General features: G+C 40.2%; 1 protein-coding gene across 1 annotated transcript in view; it reads right to left on the minus strand.

Annotated features, from left to right (window-relative positions):
* Positions 1-23,546, minus strand: part of ADCY8 (adenylate cyclase 8) — a 145,874-nt gene that overhangs the window by 34,231 nt on the left and 88,097 nt on the right. The window contains 3 exon segments of the mRNA XM_068396186.1: positions 6,360-6,460; positions 13,144-13,341; positions 21,915-22,185. Of these exon segments, the coding sequence (XP_068252287.1) occupies positions 6,360-6,460; positions 13,144-13,341; positions 21,915-22,185 (570 nt within the window).

Raw genomic sequence — 23,546 nt, forward strand, 5'->3', positions numbered from 1 at the left:
ACTAAAATTAATCAAGGTAACACAGAAGTGTGATCAAGGTATAAGATTTTGAAAACTCCATGTAAGCCTCACAATAATTTACAGTAATGTAACTATAGCTTATATGTACAGCTCCTAATCTCAGAACCTCAAGATTAATGAGATTTGCAGTGTAGGAGTCCAGAATTGGTTAGCATTCAAGGACTGCTTCTTCCAAGCTCAAGACCAGAGCATCCCAACAAGTAGGAAGTCAAGGAAGGGTACCAGGAGACCTGCACGGTTAAACAGGGAACTGCTGGGCAAACTCAAGTGGAAGCGGAGGGTGTACAGATGATGGAAGGAGGGGCTGGCCACTTGGGAGGAATATAAGTCTGTTGTCAGAGGATGTAGGGAGGCAACTAGGAAAGCTAAGGCCTCCTTGGAATTAAACCTTGCAAGAGAGGTCAAGGACAACAGAAAGGGCTTCTTCAAATACATTGCAGGTAAAGCCAACACTAGAGGCAATGTAGGCCCACTGATGAATGAGGTGGGGGCCCTGGAGACAGAGGATAAAAAGAAGGCGGACTTACTGAATGCCTTCTTTGCCTCTGTCTATACTGTTGGAGGCTGTCCTGAGGAGCCCCGGACCCCTGAGGCCTCAGAAGAAGTCAGGATAGAGGAGGAATCTGTCTTGGTTGATGAGGGCTGGGTCAGGGACGAATTAAGCAATCTGGACGTCCATAAATCCATGGGCCCTGATGGGATGCACCCGCGGGTGCTGAGGGAGCTGGCGCAAGTCATTGATAGGCCACTCTCCATCATCTTTGCTAAGTCATGGGCAACGGGAGAGGTGCCTGAGGACTGGAGGAAAGCGAATGTCACTCCAGTCTTCAAAAAGGGCAAGAAGGAGGACCCAGGGAACTATAGACCGGTCAGCCTCACCTCCATCCCCGGAAAGGTGATGGAATAACTTGTTCTTGGTGCTGTCTCTAGGCACATCAAGGATAGGGGGATCATTAGGGGCACTCAGCATGGCTTCACCAACGGGAAGTCATGCTCAACCAACTTGATAGCCTTTTATGAGGATGTTACCCGGTGGACAGATGATGGTAAAGCTGTGGATGTGGTCTATCTTGATTTCAGTAAAGCGTTTGACACGGTCTCCCACAGCATCCTCGCAGCTAAACTGAGGAAGTGTGGTCTGGATGATCGGGTAGTGAGGTGGATTGTGAACTGGCTGAAGGAAAGAAGCCAGAGAGTGGTGATCAATGGGACAGAGTCCAGTTGGAGGTCTGTGTCTATCGGAGTCCCTCAAGGGTTGGTACTGGGACCAGTACTATTCAATATATTCATTAATGACTTGGATGCGGGATTAGAGTGCACTCTCAGCAAGTTCGCTGATGACACAAAACTGGGAGGAGTGGCTGACGCGTCGGAAGGCTGCGCAGCCATTCAGAGAGATCTGGACAGGCTGGAGAGTTGGGTGGGGAGAAATTTAATGAAATATAACAAGGGCAAGTGTAGAGTCCTGCATCTGGGCAAGAACAACCCCATGTACCAGTACAACTTGGGGGCAGACATGTTGGAGACCAGCGTACGAGAAAGGGACCTGGCGGTCCTAGTGGACAGCAGGATGACCATGAGCCAGCAGTGTGCCCTTGTGGCCAAGAAGGCCAATGGCATCCTGGGGTGTATTAGAAGGGGTGTGGTGAGCAGGTCAAGAGAGGTTCTCCTCCCCCTCTACTGTGCCCTGGTGAGGCCGCATCTGGAATATTGTGTCCAGTTCTGGGCCCCTCAGTTCAAGAAGGACAGCGAACTGCTAGAGAGAGTCCAGCGCAGAGTCACGAAGATGATTAAGGGAGTGGAACATGTCCCTTATGAGGAGAGGCTGAGGGAGCTGGGTCTCTTTAGCTTGGAGAAGAGGAGACTGAGGGGTGACCTCATTAATGTTTATAAATATGTAAAGGGCAAGTGTCATGAGGATGGAGCCAGGCTCTTCTCAGTGACATCCCTTGACAGGACAAGGGGCAATGGGTGAAAGCAGGAACACAGGAGGTTCCACATAAATATGAGGAAAAACTTCTTTACGGTGAGGGTGACTGAACACTGGAACAGGCTGCCCAGAGAGGTTGTGGAGTCTCCTTCTCTGGAGGCATTCAAAACCCGCCTTGATGCGTTCCTGTGTGATATGGTCTAGGCAATCCTGCTGTGGCAGTGGGATTGGACTAGATGATCTTTCGAGGTCCCTTCCAATCCCTAACATTCTGTGATTCTGTGAAAAGAACACGGGTTCAACAGATAACAAGCAGAAAACGAGGCTGTAGTTAGCAGAGCGTTTTTCTTTTGGAACAGGTCTGAACTCCTAGAATTAAGATATATATGCACAAGATGGTATTTTTTTTGTAGTACCAAATTACATTACAAAACATTTTGAAATAAAATGTGAAAAAATATCAAAATTGAAATTCTGTTCCCTAATGAAGTGAAATAAGATGAATTACACTTCAACTTCATTTGAGAGCTTCCGTGTGGTAATATGAGCTTTGACACTGTTCTAATGAAGTACCATTGGTATGAAATGTTATCTTACACTTGGGTCAGCATTTCACTCCAACAAGCTTTGTCAGAGCTTTGTGTGTGACTTGAATACAGGAATCAGTGGAGCTTCCCAAAAAAGACCCATCCTCTCCAGCGACCTCACTCAGAAGTAAAGCTTGCTTTTGAAAGAAGGAACAATGTAGCCAGTAAAACCAAACTGTATTATGAAGGGAAGAGTGAGTAATGAGGAAACAAAGACTGGAGTAGGAGCCACAGATTTCATCCTTTGTGACTAAGTTTTGTGGGAAGAGTTTCAGGACTTACTGAAAGTCCCAAGGCTAGCAAGAAGAGACACAATGCAATGATGCCTTGAGAGCAGCTTCTATCTGTGAAAATACACAAAAAGCCAAGGAAGAGACACTGAATAAAGCCAGGGAAAAACTGGACGATATGTTCATGGAGAAGTAGTCGAGGGAGTCAAGAGGGCTCATCATGAGAGCTGTGTAGTTTAGGACATGATTCATCTCACTGCACAGCATTCTCTTAGATTTATCCAGATCCACTGACTGACCCGTACTTTGAACCCGGGGTATAGACACCGACAGATAGTTATGTGAGATGAACTCCTTGCTGCCCACACTACAGCAGTATTCTGCAATAGCCTTCTTGCTTTCTAAAGCCAAATGACCGAGATCCTCCTTGGAACTGATAGTTTCTATCTTTATCTCAGATACAGATAGACAGTCTATACATGCAGATGTAGCATACCAATTTTGCACACCTAGTCTGACCCAGCGGGAAATGAAACTAAATTAAAGCTTTCAAAAAGATTGGGGTCAAACCTCAAGAGGTCAGGCCTGAGGACACTAAATACGAGTTCTTATTTTGAACTGCCAAACTCTACATGTAAGACCCAGTGCTATTGAATTAAGGGACTATAAAGGGAGCATCTAGGGACCTAACTTTGGGATATCAATCCAGGATGCATCATAACCTGTTTAGGTGCCTAAGAAACCAGCCTTGTATTTGTTTATAACAAATGTATAGGCAACAAAAATTCTGTAGCTGTTAGGTTGAACATTGATGTGTTTGTCTCTTGTCTAAGACTGCTTGAGAAAAAAACAAAACCGAAGTCTGCACACCTATGATCTAACTCCTAGAAGATCAATCCAGTATTTGTGCTAAGATTTTGTTGGCAGCATGCTGATAGGATCAAGAACAGCAGAAGACATAGCCAAGGTTAGAGGAACAGGAACAAAGCCGTAATACTCTTCTGTCCATGAACTTCACCCAAAACTAGAACACCTCAGTTGGATTCCCTCTTCATTTAAGAAGTGATTCAAGACCAAATGCTTTTCTTTCTAGGGATTCTCTTACTGTCAAGACCAAGTGAAGTTTGAAATGGAGCTTTTGCCTTCTCTCTTCCTTCTGTACAGTCACAAATCAAGAGTTGAGCCAGAAGGAAATCTTACATAAAACAGAAGATGCAGATGTTTAAATGAACAACAGTTTGAAACCTTTTTTTCTCCCCTCACAAGAATAACCCAGTGAAAAAATGACAGAAATAAGAGTAGTTCAGCAGTCTACTCTAGTATGATCTATTGCCCATGTGAGTATATAGAAAGTTCATTGCAGGAAATTAATCAAACTCCCAGGCCTCTCAGATGGAGAAGATGAATCACTGCAAGACTGGCAATGTAACTTAATGGCTTCATGGAGGATAATTACAGCAGAAATATGGCATTAATTTATGTCACTTAGAGTAATTTCCTCAACTCAATATTTTAAAGAATGAAAACTATTGCAAAGATTTTCAAATTCAGTGATGTGACTGCCCTGTCAAGAAAAAGTATGAATGGATCAAATATTTATCGTCTGGGAGACAGATGTAAACCATGAGGAATATAAATTATAGTTTGTTAGTTGTTCCATGGAAATGAAGTCCATGCTTTTCCACAGTGGTAATATACTTGTCTGGTATCTACTAGAGGTATAACTACTGGAGGTATAACAGATGAGCATGCAGTTATCTCCAAGACTCTCTGAATCCAAGTCCTGCCTAACTTTGTGATAGCTTGTTCATGTGCTCATACCTTGAATTGTTTTTATAACTGAAACTTAGGAAATTTGAACTTCCAGATTATTTCCTCATTCAATATGTTTAAGCATATTGAAACCTTCTCACTCAAACCCCCTCATCCTGTTATTTTAGGGTTGCTCATCTGTTGACCTCCATTCATTTATCAGGCATGAAACACATTTTTTGAAGTAGAGTATCAGAATTTGAAAAACGAAGACCAAAATTTGCCTTTTTAAATCTTGACAGTGATCTTCAGCTCCTGAAAGAACATAAGAACTGCCGTAAAGCACCCGTGTGGCCCCAAACCTTCTCTCACAGAAAGGATAGTGGTAAGTACGCTTTCCCTAAATATCTTCCCAGGTTCCAAAAATCAACTTTTAAGGGCATCCTTGAGGCCAAGGTTCCATTTTTAAACTTCTGTTTAAAAACCTCTGCTGAACTTACCTTGTAGGAGTTTATCTAATCTTTATTTGAACCTATTTATCTTTACAGCCTCTTTAACATTTAGTGACAAAAAGGTCCAGATTTCTGAAGTGGAGGGAAAAACACAAGACTACTGTGCAAGATGGGAAACCAGGAAGTGAGACAGCTGCAGGCAATGTAGTTATGTGACTCCTTCTCCCCTAATTCCAATGGCACTAGACACCCTCACGAGAATTAACAGAGATGAATCTGTGCAGTTAGAAAAAAATGTAATTTTTTTTGCTGCTATAGCAGTGATTGATATAGCAGCAGAAATCTTTTTGGAAAACAGGTTCCATTAATAAGATCCATAAATCTTCTTGTACATACTGAGAAAAAAATAAAAATAACAGCTACCAGAAGTGAAGAATTTTGAACATGTATTGGGAGAAGAACTTTAAAAAAGCTCACAAACTTAGTAGTATTAGAGCAATACTGCACATAAGGAATAGCAGGTCAGTCACTACTCTGGGTACTTTCCCAGCTGAGAACTACAAAAGACATTGTACATCACTGGGCATTTCTATTTTAGCACTTGCTCTGCCAAAGACCGAATGGGACCAGGGGCATGTTTTAGTGGCAGTCACGTTCTGCTGGCTCTGCTATGATGCTAGAAAACTGACCTTAGTCCTTGCACATGCTCTTGCATTCTCACTATTAAAAAGTAGACAAAAATGCCAATTGATGGGTTTGACTGTGTGAAACATGGACACAGAGGTCTTAGCTATGTCACATTTTCATCACCTTGATAAGAAGTTGTTGCACGGTCAGCCCCAGATAAAAGGAGAAGTAAGAAAAGATCTACCAGATCACCTCCTTGGTTCTTCTTAATGGCACAAGATTGCTTTCTCCAGCTGAGTAATACGTATCATCAGCAACAGAGCACAACAGTACAGTTTTCTTATGTAGCATGTAAGAAACAAAACCAAAACAATCACTGTTTCCCGAGGTGATTGCCAGTCACTTAGCAAAGAGGCAGTGTTATATGTCTGGATCATGTTTTACTTCAACACTGGAAGTAGCAGGCCATATCGTGTCAAACTTTTGTAACCCAAAGTTCCCACTTATCTCAGTGGGGATTCTGCTTAAAAACATAACAACATAATGTCAGCAGACGCTGCTGTCTCACCTGAAAACATGTAGCTGCAGATAATGTGATACAAAAGTAGTTAATACCAGGAAAAAAGTGAAAAAATATGTCTGAACATTTTTTGAGAACAAGCAGATTTTGTACGTTCATTCCACATCAATCCTAGAAATATTATCTTGCTGTTTCCCCAAAAGCACCTTCAGATATATAGAGATATGTTTCTGTATTTACCTGGAAGAAGGAAGTAAGCTTTGGATAGCGGTGATAAATACAAGAACAATAAATGCGCACACCAAGTTTGATTTGAATACTTCATCCCGCATTTGAGAATACTAGAATAAAAAAAAAACACAAAAGAGTAAATTAGCTGTTAACCCATGCAGTAGTTTCATAAAGACTGTTGTGTATAGGAGACTTTAGGGAAATTAGCAGGAAGAGCTAATAAATCAATAAACCTTTTGTTTAAAAGAAAAAAAGGAATTTGTTTTCTAAAAATGAAACACAAAAAATAAATCATTAATAAGCTGGTAAAATACTTTATTCAAGAGAGTAAAACTCTGTAAGTTGCAATACAAAGTTATTTTACTTGGTTGCCTCTTTTTCAAAATTATTTGCTTTAAAAATCCCCAGGTAGATACTAGGGGCTTGTGCTGCTAGGTAGAATACTAAATACTTTATAGCTTAACCAGCAGAGCCATGAGTTTCCTCACCTGAAGACAAACATTGAAGTCAGCTGCAACTCTGCATGCATGATGTCACAGAGGTGTCTCCGTGCTTGCCAAATTGAGGTCATTCTGTTTTCTTTTTTACTTTTTTTTTTAAGGAAAAGTATGTAGTTTGGGACATTCTGTGACTATTTTGGATGTGTCTCATGATCTCTGTATCCTAACTTATCCAGAGACTGTGCAGAAACTTAGCAATATGGGCATTCTCCAAGGAGAAAATAAAGGTATTATTATGTAAAAGACCATTTGAGGTACATTATTATTATGATTTATTGCAAAAGTATTTTTCTCCAGCGTATCAAACCACTGAAAGTGCTAGGAGGTTCCCCTTTTATAGGAGTTACCAAGAAAAGGAGTAATGTATACACTGGTGAATCACGGTGGATCAGTTGAAGTGGAAACACTCCCCATGTCCTCAGCTGGTATTTATCACTGCTAATTCAGTTAAACTCCAATTGTTTACAGCAGATAAATATCGGTCCATAGACATATTTTTGTAAATCTCTTTATCCTGTACTGATGCCACTAAATTTTCTTCACCTAATGAAGAATCCCACAGATGCCTGCCCCAGTCATTCTTCCTCCTCTGAACAATAACTCTATTTTATTTAATCTCTTGCAGTTTTGAAGGAGCTAAGAGTTACATGTGTAGAACAAAAAGAAATCAGAGTCAAAGAGATATCAGATATCAGAATCTTTCTCCAGCAATTTGGAAATAAGGTAAACTGCAGTTAGAAATGTCTAGAGAGCATTATAACTGAGAAAAATCAAAACTGATTAAGAAATGTATCAGGAATATACATTGAGAGAGTTCAGCTATGAACTGTGTTTTATAGCTAATCTGTTCTTGAAGGAAGATCCTATCTAGACAGACTGTATTCACTACATGGACATTCAACAGGGACTTCATCTCAGTTATAAACATTTGGTCAAAACATTCTCAAGCTCCTGAAATGGGAAAAAGGCTTCTCTTTTCCCTGCTCCCATTTGTTACGAGTAAGAGAGGGGGTTTGTTTGCCAGCGTCCCTCATTTTGACTCCTCCTCTGCTGTGATTATACCCTGTGTCTGCTGTTAGCAGAAGCAGTATCATTTTGACATGATTTTTGATGGTGCTCACAGGCAACTCCACTTCATTTTGTTGCTGGAAGCACAGAGGCGCTGACCCTGCTTTCATGTGCAGGAAAACAGAATTGCATCATTCCACTCAAATAATGGACTAGGGCTTTTTTTCTTTTTTTTTTTTTTTTTTTTTTTTTCAGCACAAAAAGAACCAAAGAGAAAAAGAAAGGTACATTCCTTAAAATATAACATGAAATCCCATAACTGTCCCTTAGGGAAATCATAGCAAACTAATTGAATGAAACACAAACATGAAATTGCCTGCTGTGTCAAGCATTATGTCAAAAGGATTAATGTTGTGGTCTAATAAGTAACAATGTTGTGATGAGAAATTGTTAGCATCTCTGAGGCAGCACAAACACCAATGATAAACATAGCGCTTCTGTAGCAGTCTACCCCTTAATGACTTGGAGAAGTAATTGAAGGATAGACTGTCAAGGCGCTTCCACAGGTATAGGGAGGCACGTACCCAACTAAAGACATGTAGAGTGGTTGGAAGAATCGTGATGTGACTTACTCTGGAACGAAAAACTTAGCTGCAACATCCCACAGACCTACCTGCACTGGCATGTCTTGCTTATGGCACAGTGAAGACTCACCCTGCTTCCCATGGGACCTGAGCCATTTGCCTGCACTGTTGGAGGGGCACTGTTTATCTACTGGCTAGCCCAGCCGGCTAGCTGAAACTGAGCTTGCGTAAGAAAGGACAAATCTCCTCTGCCAAGTAATGCGGCTTATTCCCCACCTCTCGTCTCTTTTCCCAGGGCTCTTGGGAAGGGGAGTACCAGTAATACAACAGACTTTACATGTTCATCTAGAGAAACTGTTTGTGCACTGGGGAGGAAGGTTTTTGGTCTTATCCTCACTGCTGCTCTTTGACTCAGATAAGACCTTATGGATGAAAAGGGAGAACATGTTTTATTTTCTTCAGAGCGATGGTGTTTGTGACACTGCAAAAGCTTCTGCAGTACAGGGGAGGGACAGAAGAAGATGTGTCAGGAAGCCCAAGGCAGGAGAAGAAAGGGATGAACTCCTGAGAAGACCAAAGGGTAGACACAGATCCAGTTGTTGACCAATGACAGAAAAGAAGACGCTGAACAGGCCCAGAGTTTGCTCAGTGTTTCTTGCAGACCTTCTTGCCACTGGAGGTTTCTGGGTTGAAGAAAAGAGGTGAGGCCCATATCTGCAAGGATACATCAGGCAGGAAGGGCAAAATTTTTTTCCTACTAATTTAATTTCTCTTTATCTTACCCATCAGAAATTCTGAAACAGAGAAACTCAGATATTTAGGTCTAATATTTGACCTAAGAAAACATGTACTGTGAAATTCAAAGCCCTTTTGATATTTTTCAGTGATGTGCTCACCTCGCAGAAAATATGTAGACATTTCACCTTTAAGCTCAGTCTGATTTATGTTGCCAATACAGATATGCAGGAAGACTTAGAATATCTTTATACAAATCTTTATGTTGAAAACTTTCCTTAACAAAAACCCTACCAGCGTGTAAAATTCCCTGCCCTGTTACTATGCTTTATCCTGTATGAATGTACATAGTACTGATATTTCAAGGCATTACTATTAAGGTAGAGCATCATAATGATATCTTTTAATTATTGGAAATAATCTAAAGTAGTATCAGATTTTCCTTATGAGCTATTACATATTTGGAAACCCTTAGTGTATTTTCATGCTCTCCTGTGATGAGTCTTTTGCTCTGTCTGCCTACATCCTATTTGTGAAAATAACCTCTAGCAAAACTGAGAGTGAATTAGTCTCTAAATGAGATATCAAGTGCTAATGAGTGAAATACAGGTTAGTAATGACTAGTCCATTTGGGTAAAGAATCTGTAAAATACAGCAGGTGAGGATCCTGCACAAATCCTGTGAAAAATTAAGTATTACAAAAATTCATGTGGAAATACACATATTGCCTCAAGGAGATAACTAATTCGTTAATGCAACCTTTACTGCTTGCTGTGTAATCTACATTTATTCTATCACCAAGAAGGACATAGAGCAATGAGATAAGAGAAGAGTGGGAAGATGTACTAATGGCTTAAACTGCTGTGATAAATCAGTCGTTTAAACCACTGTAAACCAGGAGCAGTGCTAGCTCCTATGATAGTTTTGGGCATGCTCATTCCAGGATTTTTTTTTTTTTACCTTTTGAAAGCTTAAAGGAAGCAAAACAGCACTTCCATTGCTAGCGTAAATCTGCTGTCTGCAATTGTTTTACAATGAATAAAACCTGAAAAAATCCAGACTGTTTAAACAGAAGTCCAGCATGACATTTCAGGTCTATTCAAGTCACCCCAAAAGATTTATGATCCCACAGCATGGTAGACCTGTTACTAATGCAGGAGGAAGAAATACAGTTTATTGTTCATATGGTTACTCATTTCTCTGTGGTTTGCGGTACAGAGCATTAACACAATTCTCGTTGAACAAGGTTAACATAACGCTTCTTGATCGGGATCTCAGATATAGGTATTGGTTGTTCTGCCTACTAAATAACTGTAAATTCTGGAGTGAGAAGCACTTACAGATAAAAGAAATAAATATTAAGCAGATGCCAGCACTGCCTGAAAGTGTGATGGCTCAATGTGAGGGCACAAGATTTTACATAGGAAAAGTTACTTTACTTCAGAGCTACCTCTGACTTGAAGCTGCCACTGCCCTGAACAGGTGGTGAGAGGCAGCAAATGAAAAGGGCCATGTGAGATGGGAGGCCCATAGACATATTCTCTTTGCTTGCTCAGCAACGCTGCAGGGAGCAGCTCAAGATGCTGATGTAGAAGGTCATGTAAGCAGTTGCTAAATGTTAATGGCTAGAATAAAACATAATTCCAGACTGAAAGGTTAGGGGTAGGGAGAGCAGAGGGAAAAGGCTGCTGAAATAGCTTTATGAGATGCCAATTGAAATCTGAGATTGTTTTGTTTCCTAAATAGGCAGGAAGAAGAGAGAAAGTGATAGTAATACATGGAGGAAACGGCTACTTTCTGCAGGAAAACAGTTCACACATTGTTTTTTTCATGACTGCCTGTAGACTATGGTTTAACACTAAGGCTATCGGGGCAAACCTGTAATCACTGCACAGGCAAATGAGGAGGGAAGGGACATTTCCCACATTGTTCCACTAGACCTTGTCCCTGCCTGTAACAAAGAGGACACTGTGATTAATCTTTCTTTACTCCACATCATCCCTTTGCATCCTGGTGCATTCCCCTTCCTTCTCTGAGCACACCCATGGTGCCTTGGCACCCTGAACACAAGCAAGGAGGTTGCTGGACAGCAACTATCCAACTGTTTGAGGTGGATGAACCAGAGCAAATAAAGCAGTGTTGCTATTTTTTAAAACTTTACTCCTGTTTAACGCTAAAAACCAGCCCAATTTAGGGGACAGAAAGAAGATTCAGTCTACTTTACTGAAAGGGTTTTGTTTTTCTATTTCCTGTGCTTACAGGTTGGGACTAACACCGAAGGAATTATTGAATGTAAGCACCTCTTTCCCAATGTTGCAGCACAGTTTTCCATTGGAAATGTCATACTAAGAAGAAAATGTATCAAAACTGCTAAAAAAAGTTGACTTTTAAATACACTTTTTATCATCCAGGTGCAATCAAAAACTTTAATATTTAAAGTCTGACCTATGTAGTGTGATAGATTAGAGCATGGTTCTTTTTTTTCCCCCTCCTTAAACTGCATTTAAATGGAATTCTACACTTGCCCTATAGACTTCCTTTGGGGCTGCTAATTGTGAAATCTAAAATGACAAGAAAGTTTATATTCTGAATACAGAAACTGATTCTGGGCAGTGTCCCTTCACTCCAGCCCATGTTCAGGCCTCGTTTTTATTAAATAGTAATGTAAGGCTAGGTGAACCATTGAAAAATTTGCTCATTCAGCAAGTTGTTTGTGACCAGGCTGTTTCCTCTTTTGCACAAAAATTTTCTAATATACCATCCCCCACCTTCTAGGTTATATGCTATTTTGTCTAAGACTCTTTCACCTTATCTTTTGACCTTGTAACTTGAAAAGATTAAAGATTTCTTATGACTTTTTGGCCTTTACATGGTAATTCACAGGATATCAGAAATCTTGGATTTCAGTTCCTCTGGGTCCCTGTCCTTGTATTGCAGTGTCATAAATATTCTCACAGGGAAATTGAATCTTTACTTTTTTTTTTTTAAATGAACCTTTCTTTTTCCTTCTACAGTATTGCTTGTGAAATAAGTGACATACTTCAAGCAGAATTTTCCTTTTCCAGTGGTTTACATTAAGCTCTCACCACTGAGACCACCTGAGGACTGGTCTCCCATAAGTCAAGTAAAAAAGTCTGTTCTCCAGTGAAGGTTAAAGTGAAGACAGAGAAGTGGGCCTCCATGTTGCAATTCCATGGTATTGTCCTTTCTTTTCAGTCAAGTGCTCATCCTATTGCAGATCTGCTGTTGCTGCATTGTAATGAGCAAGTCAATGAAATCACTGAGATCTGTGCAACCCCGCCCCATGTCATCAGCTTGCAAGGAAAGTTCTCCCATTGCCTTGTCTTTTTTAACTTTTAACTTACATTTGGATGTAGACTGAAATAGAAATTAGTGAGATCATATTTCTGTTGAGGAGCAACAAATACGTGAACAGTATTTACCTCTTAGAAGCAGATGTTAAAAACAGGATGTTTAAAACAAAGAGTTGACAAATTAGTTTTGACTTGAAATAAACATAGCAGCTGCCTAAAGGACATCAGATGGATCTTATGACTAAATGAAAGAAACATATCTATGTAAATATAGATACATGTTTTGAATAGAAGTGTCAGTTTATTAATATGCTCAATCACCGTTTGTGCCAAAGCAACATGTCATCTGATAGAAAACTGCTTGTACTCAACAGCAAGTGAAACACAGCAAATGTCTGTTGTTTTCAGAGGCAGAGTTTGCTCAGTGTAGGCATTTTCCAACAATGAAACATAATCATTGCAGCATTATAACACCTCCATCATGACAGTATCTATTACGACCAGTCGCAACTTCTGAAAACTGAAACAAAATGAAAAAGAAAAATAAAACCAGAAAACAAAAAATGCAAGCTGGAACCTACAGCTTCTCTAATTCAGTGGACATTTATTACAATTTGAGTTGCAAATAATGCAGCTATTAAGACCCAGCTACCTTATGCTCCAGGCTGGAGTCTTTAAACATCAGTGAAAAAGGCTTGATATGCTCTCTTCTCAATTTATCGCCACTCCGTAAGTCGATGGTGTGCTCTATTCGCTTGTTAATTTCCTCAGGCCCAGACTGGACATGCAAAGCTTGTGCAAGATGGTTTGGAAGCAGATTTATTGAATTTCTTGTTAGGGCAGCCAGAGTCTAGGGGAAAGCACATGCAAACAGAATAAACCTGCTGGTCCCCTTGGGTTAAAATGCAATGTTTTAGATCATGTTGCATTGCAAACCATTACAGCATTCCATGCAATTCATTCAATGAAGTCTATAGAAGTGTAAACTAAGAAGTCTGTTCCACTAAACACATACAGTACATTAAGGGGAGTACTTTAATGTCCTCTTTTATACAGACTAGGAGGTTTGCTGCTGCACTGAACACTAGGACTATATTCTCCTTTCCAGAGTCTGCTAATTAATTATTAGAGCATGCATGAGGGGAGTACACACCAAAATCACAGCAGGGTATCTAACTCAATGGTGTGTTTTAACAACTAAGAACAGAAACTAAAGAAAACAGAAGTCACAAAACAGGAGTAATGATGTTTTTTTTGATCTTAAAGTTACTGGATGTGTGTAGTTAAGGAACAGATCATTTAGGCAGGAGTGAAGAAGGTGACATTTCTGATTACTTTAGCATGGGTTTTCAAATAATATGTTCTTCTTCACTACTGGTATATTTCAGCCAGTCTAGATTGCATTTAGGCTATATGATTTAATTTAACTGTAATTCATATTATTATTTTAAATATTATCTCAAATGCGTTATTCCTTTGGTTTTTCACTGACTAATCAAAAGAAAAAAAAAAGAAAATATTTTTACACAGCTTCGCAAATGAAAGCTAGCAGAGATAGTATGAAGTGTGCTTCACCTTCAGGAAAGAGGTAGAGTTTGCTTTCATAAAAAGAATAACTCAACCCAGTTTCATGGTATCATTTCATGACACAAACCACAGTGAAGCAGCACTTTCCCACTTGAATGGGAAAATAAACTCTACTACCTGTAATATTGCTGAGGGTTAAGAAATGTTAATGAATGGAAAGGGTATAAACCTTCATACATCACAGCATAAGACATTTCAGAATTATTATAGACAAGAAATACACTTCTGCTTGAGAAAATTTATCCCATAGGTCCTTGCTGGAAAGATCTTCTGCTATATCTCCTGCTGGGCATTGTTGGAAACAGGAGTTTGGGATGGATTATTACTAGATTTCTCCAGAAAGCTAATTCTTTTCGATCAAGGGATTAAGTACAGCAAATGATATAGGGAGGTTTCCCTTGTTCATATTCAAGCTATAGTCAGCAATTACATTCTAATGAATCTTGGAGAGCACATTAAAACACAAGAAGGGTCTCAGGTACCCACTGTCAAACTCCAAGTGACAACTTTCTTTACAGTCCTAAAATGAAATTACAGTCAACGGACTCTGTAGTCACAGATAGTATCTTGTTTTCTCATATTTCATCTTTTGATGAGTAACTTAAGAGCCGAAAATATAGGCAGAAAAGGATATCAGGAAAGAAATCCTGTCTGTTTAAGTGAAAAGCAATCTTCCTCTTTGCTTTAGTAGAAAAAGGACTTCAGTAGAGAAGGTTTGGCAAACCACTCTACTTAATCTCCTTATCTTCCCTATAGAAAATCAGTATCATCAATATTTGGAAAAAAAAAGTATCAAGGAAACTTTTCTCATACTGAAGTTTCAGATATGACTGAATCCATATCTTAGCCTTGGAGTTAAGGTGGAAACTCAAGGTTAGAGCCAAATCCCAGGAAAACAATCCATTGAGTCAACTGGATAAATACTATACTACTACACGCTAAGACACTACTTTAGTTTAGGTATTCCTATCTCTTTTAAACTGAACTATGCAGAAAAATTATCAATTTGTGGTGGCTGAAATTACACAAATGGGCCTGAAGTCACTGTTAAAGGATGAGATCACATCAGTTGCTGTTGTGTGCATTAATTCCTCAGAATTAGTTCATATCGCTGTATCTCCACTAGAAGTGAGGGTGGAGAAGGTCCCTAATGTTTTAGCTGGGCGTTGTTTTTTATTTACATGAGGAGAATCACCTTACTTCATCCTAGTACGTGACTACATTTTGCTTCAAATTACATTTTAAAATTTGATTAATATGAAGAATTGTCTTCTTGTTGAATGTATGAAGTGATTTACAATTTGTGGTAGATGACCATGACATTATATCGCCACTATGGCAACGGTGCCAGTAGTATTGGTGCAAAAATGGACTCTGAAGTTGCATTCATTTCCAGGGAATAATAAAGAAATTAATATTTGAGTTTAGTGGAGTCTTCTCTCCCTCACACCCATACACATATTTAAGAAAACTGCTTCCCTGTAATTAGTAATAACAATGTAAAATATCATGGAAATTATTGTCCCAAGAATATGTTCTCATCATATTTTGTCTCTATATCCCCCTCTATGGATCTTTTAAGACTGTGTTATGCCAACGCGAAGAAATATTGGTTCTCCCTATTACCTCTCCTACACTGTTGTGAACAGTTGTATGGAAAATACAGTTGTGAATTCTGCAATGGGCTTTTGAACTTTCCTGATGCTGACAATAATCATTCATCGTACAGGAACACATCCAAGGTTCTGTTAGGAAAAAGTCTAGCCAAACTTGCATCTGAGACTAAAAGACAGGATGCATTAAAACAAACAAATAATAAAAAGTTCAACTTCAGAGATATTTTATAGATATGTTAAAAAAGGTAGCTTGGATTGGATTTTACTTCCTTCTTGCAAAGTTTTTATGCAACAAGTCAGAGCATCCTGACCTCAACAAGAAGGGAAATTTTTAATCAATGCAGTTTAGAAAATGCTAGAAAGGCTTCAAATTATTTTTTTTCATACTGCAAACACCAGGTCTCGGAGGGAAACAGGGACATACAGAAATACAAGGTCTCATTTTTAAAGAGACAGGATACAGGTAGGATTTGGTTCAAGAGCAAGACACCTAAATGAATGTGTCTACGTGCTTGGTGTCTAAGCTTCTATTACTGGCAAGATACACTCTGGATACTTTCAGTTGCCCAGTCATATGCAGCTATGGGCAACTGAGATGCCCTAGGGTATCCTGGACAACAGTCTGGCACTGGGAGATATAGCACAAGACCTATGGGAACCCCATGCACTGCTGGTCAGTGGTGGGGACCAGCTGGCGCTTGCTAGGGTATCAAGCTGCAATAGACAGCCACAGTTAAGATGCTTAATCAAGCTCTTACTCAGCATGCTTCAGCATAGGTCTTTAGCATTATTTGAGACTTCAGAGTATCTTACTTGCCTTCTAACTGATAGCCCAGATGATCACAGGTCTTTTATAGGCCCCTTATCACATGGATATCTCAGGCACTCTAGAGAGTTGCAAGTAGCACTACACCCTTATGTTTAGGAGCTGAGCTATATGGGAGATCAACACCTGGGACAGTCAGTAGATACACAAATGAAGATGCCTTGGTTTTGAACTGAATTCCACCCTGTTGTTTACACTTGTCTGTCATCTTGGCAGTCTTTAAGTATAATTTTTGTGATAACTGTTAAGAGACATTGCAGCCACCAGTAAAATATGTTTATGCAAGTCACAGACATTTTAATTTGTTTTTTTCCTAATTAATGTCATTACAGGCTAATCAGGTGCCTCCAGCATTACACACAGTGACCTTATTATGCTTTCAGCTACTTCTTTTGGAAGGCCCAGAGAAGAAATTCAACTTCACAGAATCACAGAATCACAGAATGTTAGGGATTGGAAGGGACCTCGAAAGATCATCTGGTCCAATCCCCCTGCCAGAGCAGGATTGCCTAGACCATATCACACAGGAACTCGTCCAGGCGGGTTTTGAATGTCTCCAGAGAAGGAGACTCCACAACCTCTCTGGGCAGCCTGTTCCAGTGTTCAGTCACCCTCACCGTAAAGAAGTTTTTCCTCATATTTATGTGGAACCTCCTGTGTTCCAGCTTACACCCATTGCCCCTTGTCCTGTCAAGGGATGTCACTGAGAAGAGCCTGGCTCCATCCTCTTGACACTTGCCCTTTCCATATTTATAAACATTAATGAGGTCACCCCTCAGTCTCCTCTTCTCCAAGCTAAAGAGACCCAGCTCGCTCAGCCTCTCCTCATAAGGGACATGTTCCACTCCCTTAATCATCTTCATGGCTCTGCGCTGGACTCTCTCTAGCAGTTCCCTGTCCTTCTTGAACTGAGGGGCCCAGAACTGGACACAATATTCCAGATGCGGCCTCACCAGGGCACAGTAGAGGGGGAGGAGAACTTCTCTTGATCTGCTGACCACACCCCTTCTAATCTACCCCAGGATGCCATTGGCCTTCTTGGCCACAAGGGCACATTGCTGGCTCATGGTCACCCTGCTGTCCACTAGGACCCCCAGGTCCCTTTCCCCTATGCTGCTCTCCAACAGGTCTGTCCCCAACTTGTACTGGTACATGGGGTTGTTTTTGCCCAGATGCAGGACTCTACACTTGCCCTTGTTATATTTCATTAAATTTCTCCCCACCCAACTCTCCAGCCTGTCCAGGTCCCTCTGAATGGCTGCGCAGCCTTCCGACGCGTCAGCCACTCCTCCCAGTTTTGTGTCATCAGCGAACTTGCTCACAGTGCACTCTATTCCCTCATCCAAGTCATTAATGAATATATTGAATAGTACTGGTCCCAGTACCGACCCTTGAGGGACTCCGCTAGACACAGGCCTCCAACTGGACTCTGTCCCATTGACCACCACTCTCTGGCTTCTTTCCTTCAGCCAATTCACAATCCACCTCACTACCCGATCATCCAGACCACACTTCCTCAGTTTAGCTGCGAGGATGCTGTGGGAGACCGTGTCAAACGTTTTACTGAAATCGAGATAGACCACATCCACAGCTTTACCATCATCTATCCATCGGCTTACGTCCTCATAAAAGGCTATCAAGTTGGTTAAGCATGACTTCCCGTTGGTGAAGCCATGTTGAGTGCCCCTAATGATCCCCCCATCCTTGATGTGCCTAGAGACAGCACCAAGGACAAGTTATTCCATCACCTTTCCGGGGATGGAGGTGAGGCTGACCGGTCTATAGTTCCCCGGGTCCTCCTTCTTGCCCTTTTTGAAGACTGGAGTGACATTCGCTTTCCTCCAGTCCTCAGGCACCTCTCCCGTTGCCCATGACTTAGCAAAGATGATGGAGAATGGCCTAGCAATGACTTGCGCCAGCTCCCTCAGCACCCGCGGGTACATCCCATCAGGGCCCATGGATTTATGGACGTCCAGATTGCTTCATTGGTCCCTGACCCAGCCCTCATCTACCAAGACAGACTCCTCCTCTATCCTGACTTCTTCTGGGGCCTCAGGGGTCTGGGGCTCCTCAGGACAGCCTCCAACAGTATAGACAGAGGCAAAGAAGGCATTCAGTAACTCCGCCTTCTTTTTATCCTCTGTCTCCAGGGCCCCCACCTCATTCATCAGTGGGCCTACACTGCCTCTAGTGTTGGCTTTACCTGCAATGTATTTGAAGAAGCCCTTTCTGTTGTCCTTGACCTCTCTTGCAAGGTTTAATTCCAAGGAGGCCTTAGCTTTCCTAGTTGCCTCCCTACATCCTCTGACAACAGACTTATATTCCTCCCAAGTGGCCAGCCCCTCCTTCCATCATCTGTACACCCTCTTCTTCCACTTGAGTTTGCCCAGCAGTTCCCTGTTTAACCATGCAGGTCTCCTGATACCCTTCCTTGACTTCCTACCTGTTGAGATGCTCTGATCTTGAGCTTGGAAGAAGCAGTCCTTGAATGTTAACCAACTATCTTGGGCCCCCTTACCTTCTAGTACCCTGTCCCATGGGATTTCCCCTAGCAATTGCTTGAAAAGGCCAAAGTTGGCCCTCCTGAATTCCAGGGTTGCGATTCTGCTAGCTATTCTGTTCCTGCCACATGAGATCCTGAACTCTACCATCTCATGGTCACTACAACCAAGGCTGCCCTCAACCTTCACCTCTTCAACCAGACCCTCCTTGTTAGTGACTATAAGATCCAGCAGCGCTCCTCTCCTAGTTGGCTCATCCACCATTTGCATCAGAAAGTTATCATCAATGCACTGGAGGAACCTCCTGGACTGAGGATGGCTGGCTGAGCTATTAATTTATTTTAGAGTAGGAGGCCTTAGAATCATAAAATCGTAGGATAGTTTGCGTTAGAAGGGACCTTTAACGATCATCTAGTCCAACCCCCTGCAGTAAACAGGGACATCTTCAACCAGATCATGTTGCTCAGGGCTCCATCCAACCTGACCTTGAATGTTTCCAGGGTTGGGGCATCTACAACTTCATTGGACAAATAGGCCTTCACTCTCTTAACATAAAATAATTTCTGTCCAACTTTTTATGCTTTAGAAAAGGAGCCCAGACACCTGTTTCAATAACAGAAAACTCTGTCCATATTGGGCATGGTCTGAATTTCAGAGCAGACACTTGCATCCTTGGCTTACCTCAACACCAGAGCGAAGACACATAGTTCTAACTGTGCTGTACAGACATGCAACTTCTGTTAATATCTGTGACTGAGTACATAAAGAGTGGTTATTCTGTTCCTCACTCATGTCAACACAGCTTCAATTCACTAAGGATGCCCACAGAAAATGAATTTAAGGTAAAGAATACGGATTGTGATGAATTTGAGTTTGGCAAGAGAATTCACCAGAAACTTTGCCATTTCATATTCTTCCTAACGTAAATACAGCTAAAAGTAGGACACGTGATCAGAGCTGCTTAAATTTTGTTGTAAGTTATATTGGGTAAAGAAATCATTTAAATGCTATTGGCAAATATTCAAACATATGGAGTGATTCATTGTTGGGTTGCTGCTACTTGTATTCTCTATGTCTGCTGCTGCCAGTGATCTTTAGGCTTCATAATTAATGTTATTAAATGTTTATTCTGTCCAAGGCTGACACACCTCTGGAAAAAGCTACTATTTCCTACTATCATTTAAATCTATCAATCATCTGAATTTTGAGCGGAAATACTTTATTTATGAGCAGTAATGCTTATTGTATCAACTTTAAAATTGAAAATTACATATGGAATAGCAGATTTTTAAAATCTTGCCTCCACCAAAAAGCTTATTGTAAAGCTATGTAATATAAAATTGTAGTTATTTCCATCATAAAAACAAGTTCTTAAAAGAAAAGTGAGAAACTATTCTAAAAATGTATTGTTTATTGCCATAAGACAAAAATCTGCTTTAAAACAACTGTTTAGTTATGCCTATTTCAATGATTTTCATGTGCTTTTTACTAGTTTATTGGGTGGGATTTGTTCAATAATAGAATGAAAATGCTAGCCCTTTATTTTATTCCTTCTCTTTGTTAGTATCAAGGTCAGGTTTAGCTGAGAAAATGATCAATGAAATGATAGCCTACTCCGTATAGATTTTGTGAACTACAGAAACTGGAATGTCTTAAAGGGAAAGAAGAAGAAACAGAGAGAGATCAGAAGATATTCACAGCAGCATGCACCCATACCTCTGTTCCTGATGGAATGAGAATATGGAGACGGGTCAACAAAATACAGAGAATACTAAAAGGCATGCAGATACACAGACGTACAGAACACATATAAAACCGGTGTTTTATATAGCAGCAAACTATGCCATGCTCCAGTTTAGTTTGAAGAGACGAAGACACCACCATAGGCTGATTGATTGTAAAAGCTTATCACTTCGGAGCAGATTTGTAAGAAGCAGAAGACGGTTGACAAAGCAAGACCTCCACACAACAACGCTTGAAGTTCAACAGACAGTGCAGAGAAGTAGGACTAAGGATGTGCAGCAGAAGAAAGGATATATCATGTCATTACAGATCCCTCAGAAAAATGGAAGAAAACTCCAGCTGACCTTGTTTCATAAAGACTCATCAATCTTTCAAATGTAGTGAAAAGAGTGGTGTCTCAGAGCATTTTAACCTCTCCATCTTTAATTCCTCTAAGCAAGTAGACTTCACAAGTGATTTTTATGACTGTACAAGAATTGCTGGTTCCCAGGATGCCAGCAATTAACCATGCAGTGCTTTTCCAAAAGACCAGTTGTCATTATCTCATGCGTCTATTGAGCTATGCATGACGTTGGAGGCTAAGTCACCTCCTAGTGAACCTTAATTATGCCTTAGAATCTATTTTTTACTATTTTTTATTAAAAAAAAAGAAAAAAAGAAAAGTGAAGAATGGACAAACTGTTTTTGCAAGGTGCCTTTTTAAGGTAGATCTTTTTTCTTTCTCTTATATGTCAATAACCTACACTATGCTTTTCTCTGGCAAAACGTCCATTCACTGATCCGTTTACTTTGATGGCAGTGCAGTGAAGCTATGCAATGAGATACATACTCTGACTAGAACGTCCCAGCTAGTTTAGTAACATTAGCTTTACTTTTAATTTACTTCTTTATGGACTGGTTCAGTTAAAACTAAGCTGTGTAGTATTTAATTTCAGTTGGAAAAAAACCCCAAACCTCTGGTCCCCCGGCATTTCCCCAGTTTGGATACATGATTTATTTCTGCCCTGAAACAATTTGTTTAATCCTCTGCTGTTACAGTACGTGTTAGAATAAAGGTTAAAGATGAATTTGTCTCCTCTGAGGCTTCCATTATTGAAATGCACTCAAGCATGCATTCATACTTGATGACATTAAAGGAAGTTTGACTTACGTTCTGTTTTCCCACTATGTTATCAAATGGAAGTTCAGGGCTCCAGGATCCTTCGGTAAACGTTGCTCCACTGTTTCTCCTGTCGGAGGAGCTGACAGCCTCTTTCACAATATCTTCAGGCAAAGTCAACAGACTCTCCTCAGGTTGTTTAATTAAGTAAGTCTCAATGTTATGTTTCCTCAAGAATTCATTACGCTCTTTGCCATGCCCTTCTTCAACTTTATAATCCCCATTCAGGCAGTCCAGAGTGGCTTTGGAGATGTGAATTCTCCTGCATAAGTGAAATAAGTAGTAGCAAATACTGACCGTGCTCTAGTATACATAGGTAAGAAGGAGTTTATGCACTCTGCATCATGTTTAACATGATGGATAAATAGAAGGTTTTCTATTGTATATGATGATTTCTATAAAGAAAATTAAACAGTGTATGCAATGAACATGAGCTTCATTTGGGGACAAATAATCTCAAGACATGTTCATATCAATAGGATCTCATGTATGCACAAAGTCCTGTCACAGGAAAAACACTTTGATATTCACATCTAATACCTTTGCTCACAGTTATAGTTTAATGGGAGACCTTCCTGAGTAAAATACTATTCAGAGTGAATGAAAATTACCACTTCAGGTAAATATAGTGAGAGAAAAATACATGGTATGCAGTAGAGCAGTTTATATGAAGCTCTCTAATTTCCTTCAGTTACCTGAGGTAGGTTAGACAGTTGAAATTAGTGGTCTGATTGCATCTGAAGTGAATTCAGGAAATAGGGAAAGTATACAAAGGCAAGTGAGGTGATAAATTCTGGTAAGACTAAGCGATGAGTTTAAAAAGCTTTTGCAAAAGTGAAGTTGAATTTAAGAAATGACATACAAAAAGCTCGAGTTTTGCAAAAGTGCAATAAGGCTTTGGATGTCTTCCAACCAAACCTGAAGGTGTTTAGTATTTGGACTTTCTTAACCATAATTACGACCGCCTAAGAAGGACAGAAGAAGTTCAAGTAAAAACAAAAAAAAAAGTAACTCTCTCTTATTTCTATTTTTAAGAAATCTTCAAGTTTCTAATTGCAAGGTAAATTGCACACACCTCTAAAACACATCCACATGGTTAGCCATGCTATGCTTTATAATGCAGCATCATAAATGCAATAAGAGGAGGTGTTCATCAGACATTTATCTAACTCAAGCAAATAAATGTAGTGACTCCATTAAAACTGGCTCATTTTTCAAACTTCGGATGCATGGCACTTTCTGAAAGTCAGACTTGAAGACAGATTTCTAAAATTCAGAGTCAGCTAAAATTCTTGATCATTTCTTGACGACAAATGCTGACGACACTCTTTTCTCAGGCATCACAAATTGGCTTATCTCCACTGAAGGAAATAATCCTAGCAAGCCCCTTGGGAACTTCCTTCTGGAACTTCAAGGATGCCACTACAGAGTTAAATTGCATAAAATACTGATGGAGTAAAAGGCTATAAGTACATGTATGATGTGCGTGTATGGCCAGGAAATAAAGTGCTGGTTGTCTTTAAGCAGTGTGAAATGCCCAGGAGTATCAGAATTTGGCACAAACTGGGTCTATGTGGAGCATTAAATATCAGTATTTAATTAAAAGATCAAAAATTTCTATGT

This window comes from Nyctibius grandis, chromosome 3 (assembly GCF_013368605.1).
Source record: "Nyctibius grandis isolate bNycGra1 chromosome 3, bNycGra1.pri, whole genome shotgun sequence".
In the NCBI taxonomy this organism is placed as follows: domain Eukaryota; kingdom Metazoa; phylum Chordata; class Aves; order Nyctibiiformes; family Nyctibiidae; genus Nyctibius; species Nyctibius grandis.